The sequence below is a fragment of the Molossus molossus genome, unplaced genomic scaffold, assembly GCF_014108415.1.
Source record: "Molossus molossus isolate mMolMol1 unplaced genomic scaffold, mMolMol1.p scaffold_m16_p_31, whole genome shotgun sequence".
Taxonomy (NCBI): domain Eukaryota; kingdom Metazoa; phylum Chordata; class Mammalia; order Chiroptera; family Molossidae; genus Molossus; species Molossus molossus.
In genome coordinates, this window is record NW_023425368.1 from 2,113,125 (window position 1) to 2,126,729 (window position 13,605).

The 13,605-nt window shown below is 61.5% G+C and overlaps 1 protein-coding gene across 3 annotated transcripts; it reads left to right on the forward strand.

Annotated features, from left to right (window-relative positions):
• Positions 1 to 68: 68 nt before the first annotated feature.
• Positions 69 to 12,729, forward strand: RNH1 (ribonuclease/angiogenin inhibitor 1). 3 transcript variants are annotated; one of them, XM_036281162.1, is made up of 10 exons: positions 69 to 140; positions 7,933 to 8,037; positions 9,321 to 9,488; positions 9,605 to 9,775; positions 10,184 to 10,354; positions 10,430 to 10,600; positions 10,742 to 10,912; positions 11,060 to 11,230; positions 12,093 to 12,263; positions 12,377 to 12,729. In XM_036281162.1, exons 2-10 carry the CDS (start codon positions 7,952 to 7,954, stop codon positions 12,462 to 12,464), a joined length of 1,368 nt encoding a protein of 455 aa, XP_036137055.1. In that variant the 5' UTR covers positions 69 to 140; positions 7,933 to 7,951; the 3' UTR covers positions 12,465 to 12,729. The 3 variants fall into 3 exon arrangements, with proteins under 3 accessions (XP_036137055.1, XP_036137054.1, XP_036137056.1); XM_036281161.1 differs by lacking the exon at positions 69 to 140 and adding an exon at positions 5,664 to 5,716; XM_036281163.1 differs by lacking the exon at positions 69 to 140 and adding an exon at positions 6,002 to 6,140.
• Positions 12,730 to 13,605: the final 876 nt, after the last annotated feature.

Genomic DNA, 13,605 nt, shown 5'->3' on the forward strand with positions numbered 1-13,605 from the left:
TGAGACCCGCCAGCACCGCCCGCCCCGGCCTGGCCACGCCCCCTGGACCACCAAATCCGACCCGGCAGCGAGACTCCGCCCCACGGGACTGTGCCGTCTCCTCCCCGGTTACAGGCCAGTGCCTCCGCCGCCGCCGCGCGGTGAGTCACCCCGCAGCCCGGCACCCGCGGGCCGGCCCCCGTCAGCCTTACCGGTGCCGGCCTCGGTCGGGCCGCCTGTGGACGCGCGCCGGGCGCTGCTGCGGTTGTGCTGCTCGAGCGACTCGCGCATTTGCGAGCGGGGCGGAGGGCGCCGGGCCCGGGGCAGGGGCGGGAGGCCGGGGGCCGGGCCGGCCCGGGGGTGGGGCAGGCCAGGCGGGCGGATGTCGGCGCGCCCCGAGGACGTCGGAGCTCCCGATGCGCCTCTGCGCGTGCGCGCCGGCCCTCCTCCCGGGGCTCGAGGCGTCCGGGCGCGGCGGCGCTGCGCCTGCGCGGTCCGCTCTCGGTGGCCGGCCCGGCGCTGTCGCGGTGTCTGCCGTCCTGAACCCCGGTGCACTGGCTCCCAAGCTAAGGCTGGCCGGACTTATCCCTCCACAGAGTCCCCCTCGACCTTACTTCCAAAGGACCCGAACCCCAGCAAGGACAGCCTGGCAGAGGACTCGCCCGGGTCGCACCCATGGGGTGTTGGACCTTGGGCGTGGCCATGTGCCCGCCGGGCCGCTCTGCCCTGTTAGGCCACCTGAGAACCTGGGGGACGCCGAGCCGGCAACTCCGGCTGGGGAGAGAAGACGTCACTGGGAGAGCCCCTCGGGGGGCCGCGGGGCAGGGATGTCACAAGGAGCGGAAACATGTAGGCACGGGGCCCACGCTTTGCGTTATTGGGCGGGCGCCAGCCCACGCGCCCACGCAGGTGTGGAGACACGCGGGTGCGGGGAGAGCTGGTGGACGCCTGCAGCTTTTCAGGACGGCAGGTCAGCAGTGTCTTGGAAGGACCTTAAAAACAGGCAGGCCCCCTTCTAGGATGGTGTCGAGGTAAGACATGTGCAAGCCTGTGGAGAATCTTCATGCGTTTATTAGAACCGAACCGACGACAATTGCGGGGGAGTAAAATCTCAGCAGATTAAGAGACCCTCAGGAGGATGGCAGTTTTGCATTTACGTTGCCCCTTAGAATAAAGGAGACTTGACCGGTTTGGCTCAGCAGGTAGAGCGCCGGCCCGCAGACCGAAGAGGCCCGGGTTCGGTTCCCACTAAGGACACATACCTCGTTTGCAGTTCGGCCTGGGTCCTGGTTGGGATCGTGTGGGTGGCGATCACGCTCTCACATGGGTGTTTCTTTCTTCCTCCCGCTCTGTCTGAAAATAAATGCGGGAGTGTCCTCTGGTGAGGATAAAAAAGAAAAAGAAAAAGTAAAAGAATGAGATCGATGGGTGGTGGATGAAGGAGGCGGGAGAAGGCAAAGCAAGGACATTTCTGGGATTGGATAAAGAGCAGACCTGAGAGACACTTCTACTGTGGCCGGTGCAGAATAGGTAACTAACATTTTTTATTTTTGCATTTATCTTCAGATAGAGTGGGAGGAAGAGAGAGAGAAATATCGATGTGAAAGAGACACATCGAGTGTCTGTCACCTGCACGACCCCAACAGGCACCGGGGACGAACTGCAACCGAGGTACAGTGATACCTCGGTTCTCGAACATAATTTGTTCCAGGAGGACGGTCGAGAACCAAATTGTTCGAGAACCGAAGCAATGAAACCCAATAGGAAATAATGGAAACTGGATTAATTCGTTCCAAGCCCCAGAAAATGCCTATTTACTGGCCTAATTTGTATATAATATGTAGAAAAACATAAGTCTCAACAAGAAATAAAAGTGTACAGTATGTCTAAGGGTTAAATTCAGTGTAAAGCGTGACTCTCCACAAAGCGTGACTCTCTCTCTGCACTCACAGTGATGACGCAAGCAAGGCGCGCTGGGCCGAATGAACGCCATTCGGCTCAACTCGGCTCATCTCGGAAGTTCGAGTTCCAAATATTTGTTCGGATTCCAAGACAAAAGTTTCTCGAATCTCCTGGTCGAATACCGATTTGGTCGAAATCCGAGGCGTTCGAGAACCGAGGTATCACGATCTGAACCAGGGACGCTCAGGTCTGCTGGCTGCCGCTCCAATCGCTGAGGCGAACCAGCCAGGGCTAGGTAACTAACATTTAAAGCACTTGGAGATGGTGTGCAGCAAACAAGATAACAGTGAGGAGTTCTGTGGTCCCCTGCTGTGGTCTGCCAAAGGGGATTACTCTGACATTTCAAAGGTGTGTTAGATGCCCAAAGACAATAGACAGGCTTGCTTAAGGTAGATTGACTTTTGCCAAGGAGGCTGCAGGCCTAGGACTTCCAAAAAAAAAAAAAATTAGGTTGTGCCTATTCATGTGTTTGTATATTCACATATACATATTTATTTTTATTTTTTATTTTATTTTTTTAGAGATGGAGGAAGGGAAAAGGAGAGAAAAAGATCAATGTGGGAGCAGAACATCAATTGGCTGCCTCATGCGTACCCTCCCACTGGGGATTGGCCCACAACCTGGGCATGTGACCTGACCGGGAATTGCACCGGTGACCTCTTGGTGCATGGGTTGAGACTCAGCCACTGAGCCACACCGGCTGGGCCCATTTTGATTATTTTTTATTTATTTATTTATTTTTTAATCCTCATCCGAGAACATTTTTCCATTTTTTGTTCAGACAGAGCGGGAGGGAGAGAGAGGAAGAGGAGAGAGAGAGCAACATCGATGTGAAGGGACACATTGAGTGGCTGCCACCCGCACAACCAACGAGGGCCGGGGACAAACTGCAACTGAGGTACATGCCCTTAGTGGGAACCGAACCCAGGTCTCTCTGTACCACAGGCTGACACTCCAACCGTTGAGCCAAACTGGCCAGGGCCCAGTTTGATTCTTAAAGAAGGGACCACACAGCCCTGACTGGGGCCAGGGATTGAACCTGCAACCCAGGTATGTGCCCTTGACTGAAAATCAAACCTGTGACCCTTTGGTCGTGGGCCATTGCTCTAACTACTGAGCCAAACCGGCCAGGGTTACATATTTTTTTTTTTAGAGAGAGAGGAAGGGAGAGGGAGAGAGATACAAACATCGATGAGAGAGACACATCAATTGGCTGCCTCCTACACACCCCGCACTGGGAATCAAACCGGCAACCTCTTGGGCCACGGGATGATGCTCAGCCACTGAGCCACACTGGTTGGACTACATATTGGCTCTTAAGTGGGAAATATTAGAGCAGCTGCATCATGCATTAGTGTCCTATTCCTGCTGTAACAAATTACCACTGATTTGTGACTTTAAAATTCTGGAGGTCAGAAATTCACAATGGGCTGCAGGGGTTCAAATCAAAGTATCCACAGGGCTGGCTCCAGGGAGAAGCTGTGTCTTGGCCCTTCCCAGCTTCTGGAGACTGCCTTCCTCCATGTTGGGAGCAGCCCCGCCAACCCCTGCCTCAGCTGTCACACGTCCTCTGATGCGGGCGTAGCTCTTGCTGCTTGTCCGAAGGCCCTGTGACCACCTTGGGCATCTCCAGTAACCCAGGATGGTCTCCCTGTCTGGAGAGCCTCAGTTCAGCCACAACGACCCCACTGTCATGTAAGGTAACTGCTGGCAGATTTGGATCAGGACGTGGACATCTTTGGGGGCCTTTACTCTGTCTCCCATTCCTAACAGCTGGCTTTCACTTAACAATGTGCACTGGGTGTGAGCAGGGGCAGGAGCCCCTGTGCAGATGTCTGAGCACTTGTCTCTGGAAGAGGGGCTCCCAGGCCTTTCGCCTGCTTACCGCTGTCCAGCTGTTCATAGGAGCACACTGCTCACGGCACAGGGACACATTACAGTTGGTTGGAGTGCCTGCCAGTGCCCCCAGAAGCCCCGTTCACCCCTCGCCCACCCTCAGGCTGCAGTGGCCTCTGCTGGAAACCCAGCATCACCTTCATTTTCCTGCACCGAGGCAGGAGAGCTGCTCCCTGTCTTCACTTGACACTTGTCACGTTGAAAGGTTGCATCTGCTCCAGGGCAGCTTGTGGGGGTGGGGGGTCTGTGCCTTGGTGGTAGGCCCTTGCATGGCCCTGGGCTCTCCAGGACCCCTGGCCCCACGTGGATGGCTCAGATCCCCTTGTTACACAAGCAAGGACTGGCCCAGCCCAAATCGAGTAGCACTTCACTTTATCAAGAGAACAGACCACCCAGGGACGGACGTGTGGGTCCTAATCCCCCACTAGCACTGTGCCGCCCCCTGGCGGCCACAAACATTCGGCCCGTCTGCAGTGAGCGTCCTCCCGCGTTTGTGCACAGGTTTTCCAGTCCGCCTTCCGGCCAGCCCGGCTGGGCTGCCGTCACGTGGGGAACCTACCTGACCCTGCCGGGCCACTCCAGCACTCTGATCCTCTTTAAAAAATGTTTTAATTGATTTTTTTTAGATAGGAAGGGAGAGGGAGGGAGAGAAACTGATGAGAGAGCATCAGTTGGCTGCCTCCTGCACACCCCCTACTGGGGATCAGCTGGCGACCTGGGCATGTGCCCTGACTCAGAATAGAACCGGTGACCTCTTGGTACAGGGAACAATGCTCAGTCCACCGAGTCACATCAGCGGGGCCCATCCTTCCTTTCTTTAAATTATGAGAGGACGGCCCTGGCCTATTTTGCTCAGTGGTTGGAGCATCGGCCTGCGAACCAGAGAGTCCTGGGTTCGGTTCCCGCTAGGGGCACGTACCAAAAAAAAAAAAAAAAAGAGAACGTTTGTTTAGACAGTTACAGAGGTAGTAGAAGTGAGCCGGCTGGGCTGTGGAGGCAGAAGGGCCCTTGGAGCTTAGGAGCAGAACTTCTAAGTGCCATTCCCCACTCTGGACCTACGCGCCACAAGAGCTGGTTGAGAGCAGCCCAGTGGCAGTGGCTGGCACACAGTGGGTGTTTAATAAATGGTTGAATTGATTGCCTGAGTGATGAGAATGCAGGGAGTATCTCTGTTCTAACAAGTGTGCAAGTCAGGAGGGGGCTCTCGAGTTGGTAGCTGCAGGCATCTGACAGACACTGCGGCTGTGGCACCATGGCGGTGACAGCGTGCACCAGTTTCTCAAACAGGATGCTCTAGGTCTGGCGATGCGTGCTTAAAAAATTCACTGTACCCCCAAACTTTGTCCCCTATCAGGAATAGTTTTTTAAAATCTCAGAAATCTCTTAACCATGTTCCTGCTGATAGAGATTTAGGTTGTTTGCAGGAAGACACTGGGAACGTGTACACGACTGTTTCTTGGCTGAGAGGTAGACGTGGTGTGCACGTGTTGTACGTATGCTATCGCGCATTGCGGCACGTCCACAGCGCGCCGGCGATCAGTCTGGTAGGAAAAAGTGTGTCAGGTGTTTTGTTTCTGCTCCAGGGAAACCGGAGAGGACGGCCCGCCCCTCCCCGGTCCCCGCCTCGGGTGGTCCCCCCGACCCTGTTCTGGCAGATAGAGCTCAAAGGGCCAGTTGGGAGCACACAGTGGGCGGGCGGGAGGGCAGGCACCGGCCCCGGCCCCTCCACCCGCTCCTCCTGGCCCCTCCACCCGGTCCTCCGGGCCTCCGGCCTCGGCACCCCGCCCCCGCCGCCCTCCAGGCCCCGCCCACCCGGCCCCGCCCCAGCCCGAGCCGGCGGAAGCGGAGGTCGAGTCTAAGGAGGCAGCGGCGGCGCAAGGTGAGGTCCGGCGTTGCGGTTCCTGGGGCCCGAGGGACCCGCGGCCCGCCGGCCGGCTGCGTTCAGGACGTTCTGCGGCCACCGGCAGGGCGGTCGTTTCCTGCGGCCCGAGCAGGGCGCGGCCGGGCCGGGGTCGGGTGTGCGCGCCGGCTCGCGGCCAGCCCTGGGGGACCGCGCAGGGGAGCCCGGCCGCCGGTGGGCGCAGGCGTGAGCGCCGCCCCGTGAAGGCCCGAGCCCGGCTCCTGCCGTGGCGCAGGTCCCGCCGAGCGGCCTGTTGTCAGGCGTGGGGCCCGAGGGAGCAGCCGCGCGGGGGTCTGAAATGTGCTTGTACCTTCTGGATCAGGGGCCTAAACGGGCTTCTCCGCGGGGCGTCACGTTTCCATGGGGCCCAAAGGCCCGATGATGGCGGTACCCCATATGTCTGGTAAGGCCTGGGCGGGGGTGGGGCGCTGCCGATGGGTGGCCTTTTCTTCTCTGTTCCTAACCTCACCCCTCAGGTGAGTGGAGCCCCCTGATGTCAGACCGGCGTCCTGGAGAGGGTGGGACCCAGGGGAGCAGCCAGGGCTGGAGGCCCAGGCAGGGAGGGGTCAGAATCAGCGGCTCTGGCCTCTTCCCCTCTGGCTGAGCAGGAGGAGGCTTCTGAGTCAGGGTTGGGGTGACCACACCCCGGGCTCCCAGGGAGTGGGTCCGGGCCTTGCTCACAGGCTCAGGGCAGTGAGCTGGCAGACTCTTGGCTCCCGTGGGACAGTTGGGTGACATGGCCAGTCACAGACGCCCTCGCCCCACCTTCAGTGGGCCGTGCAGGGGACTGCGTACGGGATTTTTTCTTGCCAGCTGTCACTCCTGGTGGCGGGACGGGAGCCTTTGCTGCCCCTCCCCATCCCCGACCGGGCTGCGATCCAGCTCCTGGAGGGCGGGAGAGCCCTCCTTCACGGGGCCGGCAGTGCCAGGCTCCGACAGAACACTAGTAGGGTAGACTGCTCCGGCATCGGGGGTTTTGAGTGAGGCAGAGTTCTCAGGAAGCCTGGGTTTCAGGGAGCCAGGACCTCACGTGGGGCTGAGTCACCCTGTTTGACGGGTCTTTCTAAAGGGCAGCTCAACTCCCATCGATTCCAGAGCCCAGATCCCGGCCCCGCCCCCAGGCCCGCCCCCTGCCCATCACAGCGGGCTGGCCTCACCTCCAGGCCTCAGGCTTCTTGTTCATTTGGGCTGTGGCCAGTCCCTGCTGCAGTTCTAGGGCCTGCGATCTGCTCCCGTCCCAGACCTGCTGCCAGAGGCCTCGATTTTCTTTATAATCCTCACCCACGTGTATTTTTCCATCGTTTTTTTTTTTAATAGAGTGTAAGGGAGGGAGAAAGAGAAACGTCGATATGAGAGACACATTGATGGGTTGCTTCCCACATGACTCCGACGGGGGCTGGGGACCCAGGTACGTGCCCTTGACTGGTAATTGAACCCGAGACTCTGGTCTTTGGGCTGATGCTCCAACTGCTGAGCCAAACTGGCCAAGGCGAGGCCTTGGTTTTTACCAGTCTGCCTGGTGACCTGGCTTCCCCATGGGCTGACCCAGGGTGGGGCCCTGGTCTGTGCAGAGTCCCAGGCCCCAGAAAGGGATCCTAGAAGCTCAGCCTGGAGTGCACACTCCGCCTGCTGTGTCCTGTCCTAGGCACCCATGGCTGGTGCCCCTTGGAGAACTGTTCCCTGCTGCAGGCACCTGTCCACCAGCTGCTTCAGGGCGGTGAGCCCTCAGGTCCTCGAACCTTGGGGAGGGTGGTCTCTAGCTTTGTGGCTGTTCTCAGGGGGGCAGGCAGGCAGGCAGGGTTTCCAGGGCACTACACGGATTGCAGTCCTGTGCCCCTGGCTGGGGTCTCTGGGCTGTGTCCAGGCCCACAGGCCACCCCCTCCCAACCCAAAGGAGAAGCCAGGGCTTCTGGGGGCAAGTGCAGGTCCCCACCCTCCCCAGGCAGGAGGTGCCCACACAGGTACAGGGGCCAGGTGGTGGGTGCAGCCTCTGCTGCTGCAGCCATGCCCCCAGCTCTGCGGCCCAGCTGCCTTTGCCAGGGGAGCCCGTGGGTGCAGCCTCCCCTGCCCTCCCCCATTTTTACTCCTGGCCGCTGAAGGGCACAGGTGCAGAAGAAAGGAACCGGCCGGCTCTCCGGCCTCTGAGATGCGGAGAGAAGTTGGCTCAGTGTCCTTGTCCCTCTGCCTCCACCTAGAAAACACCAGCTTCTCACCATGAGCCTCGACCTGCACTACGAGCAGCTGAGCGACAGCCGGTGGACAGAGCTCCTGCCTCTGCTGCAGCAGTCCCAGGTGGTCAGGTACCTGCAGGCCCGCTGCGGGCGGCAGCCAGCTTGGCCCGGGTGGGCGTGGCGGGCCCCAGAGCGCCTCCTTCTGGATGCACAGCGTAAACTGATTTCCACACGGGGTGAAACGTTTCTGTATTTTTTCCCCCAAACATATAAAAATGTAAATTCATTACTGGCTCAAGCCAGTGGGTGGGACTTGGTGTGGAGGCTCTGAAGGCTGGTGGGCAGAACAGCTGGCCAGGGTCTCGGCCGGCTCCTCCCTCCGGACAGGAGCGCAGCGGCTGTGTGATGCCCTGTCCCCGCCCGGACCTGTCCTGTTGTCGGGGTTCACGAGACATGAGCTGCCTGCTGCTTATTTCTTAATGGTTTGAAGTGGATGGAGGTTCACACAGGGTTCTGAAGGTGGTTGGGGGTGCCCATTGCCCTTTGCCGTGCTTCCCCGGTGCCCATATCCTGGGTCAACGTGAGGGGCCCCCCACAGCCGCCGCCACTCGATGTCACCAGCTTTCCCACCGGGCCTTCTGTCCTGGTCGCTGCAGGACCCTGCGAGGCATTTGCCACTCCTGTCTGGGATGGTCCCTCTGTCCCTCTGTCCCTCCTCGTGGTTGGCTGTCTGCCTCTTGGGTCAGCTCAGGTCTGGAGAAGGTCCCTGTGATGTCTTCTCATGGCTGAGTCACACGTTTTTGGCAAAAATACACAGAAATAATGTTTTGTATTGTGGAGTGTAGGGTCACGATGGCACCACATGGTCACCCCTAACTGTCCCCATGACCACCTGTCCAGGTGGTGCTGTCGGCTTTCCATAACAGAGTCACCGTTCTCCCTTCATGATTGGCCAACACCTGGAGACAGTGACATTCTGCACACGTCCTGTGTCTGTGCAGAGCTTTGCTTTCTGACGTGACCCCCGGGTGGGTCGTGAGGACGGTCATGGCCAGGCCTTGGCCGGACCAGGGCTTTAAACTTCTCACTCCTGGTACATCTGTCACCCGTGCTTGTTCGCGGTCCCACAGAGGTGGGCGCCCTGGTCCTGCCCACGCTCTGGTTTCCCGGTCGTCTGGCTGTGCCCTCTGGGCTTCCTTTCCGGGAGATGCAGGAGCTTGACGCACCGACCTGTGCCCCGTGAGCACACGGCACCCCGACACATCCGTGTATGTGCCACTGTCCCCACCAAAGTGTCCCACGACAGTGCACTCACTCTGTCCTGTTTAACGTGCCGTGGCTGTGACCGCCTCGCTCTGGGCCCACGGACGGGCCCTGACCTGCTGTGCTCTGCCTGTGCGTCCCATCTGCAGGCTGGTCGACTGTGGCATCACGGAGGGGCGCTGCAAGGACATGAGCTCTGCGCTCCGGGACAACACCGCCCTGACCGAGCTCAGCCTCTGCTCCAACGAGCTGGGCGATGCCGGCACGCACCTGGTGCTCCAGGGCCTGCAGCCCACCTGCAGGATCCAGAAGCTCAGGTGAGCCCGTGGGGGCCACACAGCCAGGCGCACCCTCTCCTGCCTGTGGCCTGGGGACCCCAGAGCCCACTGGCCAGGCTGTGGCCTCCCTGTGACGGTGGGTGTGACTCTCCCAGCCTCCAGAACTGCTGCCTGTCGGAGGCCGGCTGCGGGGCCCTGTCCAGCGTGCTGCGCTCCCTGCCCTCCCTGCGCGAGCTGGACCTCAGTTACAACCAGCTGGGGGACGCAGGCCTGCGGCTCCTCTGCGAGGGGCTCCTGGACCCCCAGTGCCATGTCGAGAGGCTGCAGTGAGTGTGCCCCGCCCAGGGTCCCTGAGGTGCCCGCTCCCCTGCCTAGGTCCACTCAGTCCTGCACCCTGTCACTCGGGCTTTGCCTGTGCTGGGCAGCCCTGCCACACTGTAGCTGCAGGGAGGCTAGAGGGACCCTCGGGCACAGATGTCCCCGTGACTCAGGCTGGGGCCCTCTCAGAGGAGCTGGCAGCTGGTTGGTGACCGCACTCGTGTGGGGCGGCCTGGCAGTGCGGATGCGCAGATGGGCTGGTTCAGGGAATCCCAGGCTGGGGTAGGCTTGTGGTCAGCAGGTGGTCCCTAGGAGGGTCCAAAGTCTAGCAGCCCTCCACTGTCCGAAGACCTCAGCCCCGTGGGGGGGACGAGATGTGTTCCTGAGCTGAGGGCTGACAGCCCCCCCGTCCCCAGGCTGGAGTACAGCAACCTGACGGCCGCCAGCTGCGAGCCCCTGGCTGCTGTGCTCAGGACCAAGCAGGAGCTGAAGGAGCTGGTGGTGAACAACAACGACATCGGCGAGGCTGGTGCCCGGACCTTGTGCCAGGGCCTGGCTGACTCTGTCTGCCCACTGGAGTCACTCAAGTAAGCACTGGGCTAGGTGGGGAAGTGTGGCAGGTGCGGGGTCTCCCACCCGCCACAGCACCCCCTGTGCCCCAGGCTGGAGAGCTGTGGCCTCACCTCGGCCAACTGTCAGGACCTGTCTGGCATCGTGGGCGCCAAGGCCTCGCTGCGTGTCCTGGAGCTGGGCAACAACAGACTGGGCGACGTGGGCGTCGCAGAACTCTGCTCCGGGCTGCTGAGCCCCAGCTCCCGGCTCAGGACCCTGTGGTGAGCGGGACTCTGCAAGGCACCGCACTGCCTCCCCGCCCCGGGCGTGGACGTGCTGGGCCGGGCGGGACTGGCCACGCATGCTGCACTCATTGGGTCGGCGTCACCCCGGGTGGCCCTACAGTGACCTGTCTCCTGCAGGCTCTGGGAGTGTGACATCACGGCCAGTGGCTGCAGGGACCTCTGCCGGGTCCTCAGAGCCAAGGAGAGCCTGAAGGAGCTCAGTGTGGCTGGCAACGCAGTGGGGGACGAGGGCGCCCGGCTGCTGTGTGAGAGCCTGCTGGGGCCCGGCTGCCGGCTGGAGTCCCTGTGGTGAGTGCAGCCCGGCCCTGCAGGGCGACGACTCCCCAGGGGACCCCGTGTGAGGGTGGGACGGCCTGGTGGGCACAGTGCTGGGGCCGCGGAACAGGGCCACCCAGGTTGCCTGAGGCCTGGGCCTCAGTCGTCCTGTGTCCCCAGGGTCAAGTCCTGCAGCCTCACGGCCGCGTGCTGCCCGCACGTCAGCGCGATGCTGGCCCAGAACAGGACACTGCAGGAGCTGCAGCTGAGCAACAACAAACTGGGTGATGCCGGCGTGGAGCAGCTGTGCCAGGGCCTGCGCCAGCCCGGCGCCGCCATGCGGGCGCTCTGGTGAGCGGGCGTCTGCGTGGGCAGCACGTAGCTCGGGCCTGTCCTGGCCCTGGTCCCTGTTCAGAGGTGCCCTGGCCCCACTTGTCCCCCTAGGTCCACGCTGGACTGTTAACTCCCGGCTTCGCCTCCAGGGAGGGGAGGACCCGTCCTGAGTCAGCCCCCTGCTCTTCGCGGGGCCACTCTGTTATGTTCCGGGGCTGCCCTTTCCAGTGGGTCCTGGCTCGTTCTCTTCTGTCCTCTGCATCTTTCATCCTGTGGCCCTGTCATGGAGCAGGGGCCTGCAGCTCCCTGGCCCAGCAGCCCAGAGCTGTGCACCCTGGAGGGTCCTCAGGCCTCGGTGCACTCTCGCTGGTGGGAATGGCCCAGCCTGTCCTCTGTCCTCCTCGGGCCGCGCCCAGGCCTTTCTCTGAGCCAGGAAGCTTTTGTGCACGCTGTCGACCCCCTCGGCTCCTGTGGCCACCGCTTCTGGCTCATGGCTGGTGAGGGAGCGAGGGGTGGGCGCGCAGACCTCCTCCTGTGGTCCTGTCACCCAGCACCACTCCTCCCAGAAGGCCCCGGTGCCTACCCCCTGCCACATCAGGTCAGGGCTGAGTCCAGGTGTGCCTGCAGCCCAGGTCTTCCTGACTGCTGTGCCCGCCGCGGGGAACACTGCACCTTCATCTACAGTCCACTCAGGGCACAGACCGGGACCCGGGGCAGCTCTGGCCTTGGGTCTCGATGAGTGTTTGCAGACATGTCTCAGGGCTCATCACGGTGTGTGGACACCCCACGTTTTGGTGGCATAGGCCCAGGTCACTCAGCCAGTCAGTGGCAGTCTAGGGGCGTGCCCTTTGTTCCGACCTCTGCCCTGCTGTCCAAACAGGCTGGGGGACTGCGAGGTGACCGACGAGGGCTGCAGCAGCCTGGCCTCACTGCTGCTGGCCAACCGCAGCCTACGCGAGCTGGACCTCAGCAACAACTGCATGAGCGAGCTGGGCGTCCTCAAGCTGGCGGAGAGCGCCCAGCAGCCCAGCTGCTCCCTGGAGAAGCTAGTGTAAGTGATGCGGTGGGCAGTGTGGCCAGGGCTGCCCGGCTCAGCCAGAGCAGGGAGGGTGCAGGGCGGGCGGCCCCAGCCGTGCCCCAGCCCACACCCGGCCTCCCCTGCAGCCTGTTCGACATCTACTGGACGGAGGAAACGGAAGACCACCTGCGGGCCCTGGAGGAGAAGAAGCCCAGCCTGAAGATCATCTCCTGAGCCTCCGCCGCCCCCCAGCTCCTGAAACTGCGGGGCCACCCGTCTGGCATGGGGCTGGCCAACTCGCTGGGGCTCTTGCTCCTGGTGCCTTAGCATTCACTGAAGCGAAATACTCAAATAACTTCGGTGAGAACATTCTGGACACTTTATAATTATTAAAACACTTTTTAGATAGAGGGTCTCTGTCCTTCCTTGTGGGGTCCCCGAGAGGTCCCCATATCGCAAATGTGATGCTTTTTTGAACACGATCTTGCTGCCCGAGACCACCGTCAGCTTGAAACAAGTTAGGCCCTGGACAGTGACACCCAGTGACACCCGGAGATCCTGCCCTGGAGGCTGAGTCCCGCCCACACGGGGATCCTGGAACGTGCCCTCTGCCCTCAGGAGCCTGGCTCGGGCCTCCAAACTGCTGGGCCCAGAGTGCTCTCCTAACGGAGCCCTCAGCCCTCGGACTGGAGGGCAGGGTCCTGCTGGCTGGCCTCACCTTGCCAGCACAGGGTGCTCCCCTGACTGTGCCAGTCAGGGGGGACCCACAAGATGCAGCAGCTGAGTTGGTACCTGGGCAGCAGCACCCAGCTCACTGCTGTGAAGCCCTTCTAGGTGACCAAGACCTTGGCTTCAATCATGACCCCCCCCCCCCCGTGAGGAGTCGGGTTCCTGGGCCTGGTTTGGGCAGTGGGTACGAGGTGAGCTCGTATGTGCTCAGACCAGTGGGCTGCCTGGAGCCCCAGCCTGGGACCAGGGGACCAGGCTGCACCCACTGAAGGGGGGACGGACAGCAGAGGGAGGCTGGGCCCTAAAGGCGTGACCAGGACGAGGTGCCGTCGCCCCAGCCCCTGGTGCGGGGCACCCTCAGGAGTACACTGGGGTGGGGCTGGGGGCACAGGCCTTGGAGAGCATCCCTTCGGTGCTGATGAGCACAGTCGGCTCAGGGACAAGAGCAGCGCAAGCCTCGGGCGGGGTGGGGCGGGGCGGGGCGCTCCACCTGCAGAGCCAGCCGGGCCTGGACACCGCCAGGTGAGGATGGCCGGGACCCGTGTCCATCAGACCAGGGCAACAGGGCAGCACGGCCACAGGACAGGGAGCTTGCCACCACACGCGAGTCCTCAACAGCAAAAACCAAGGCGACAGAAGTCCTTTG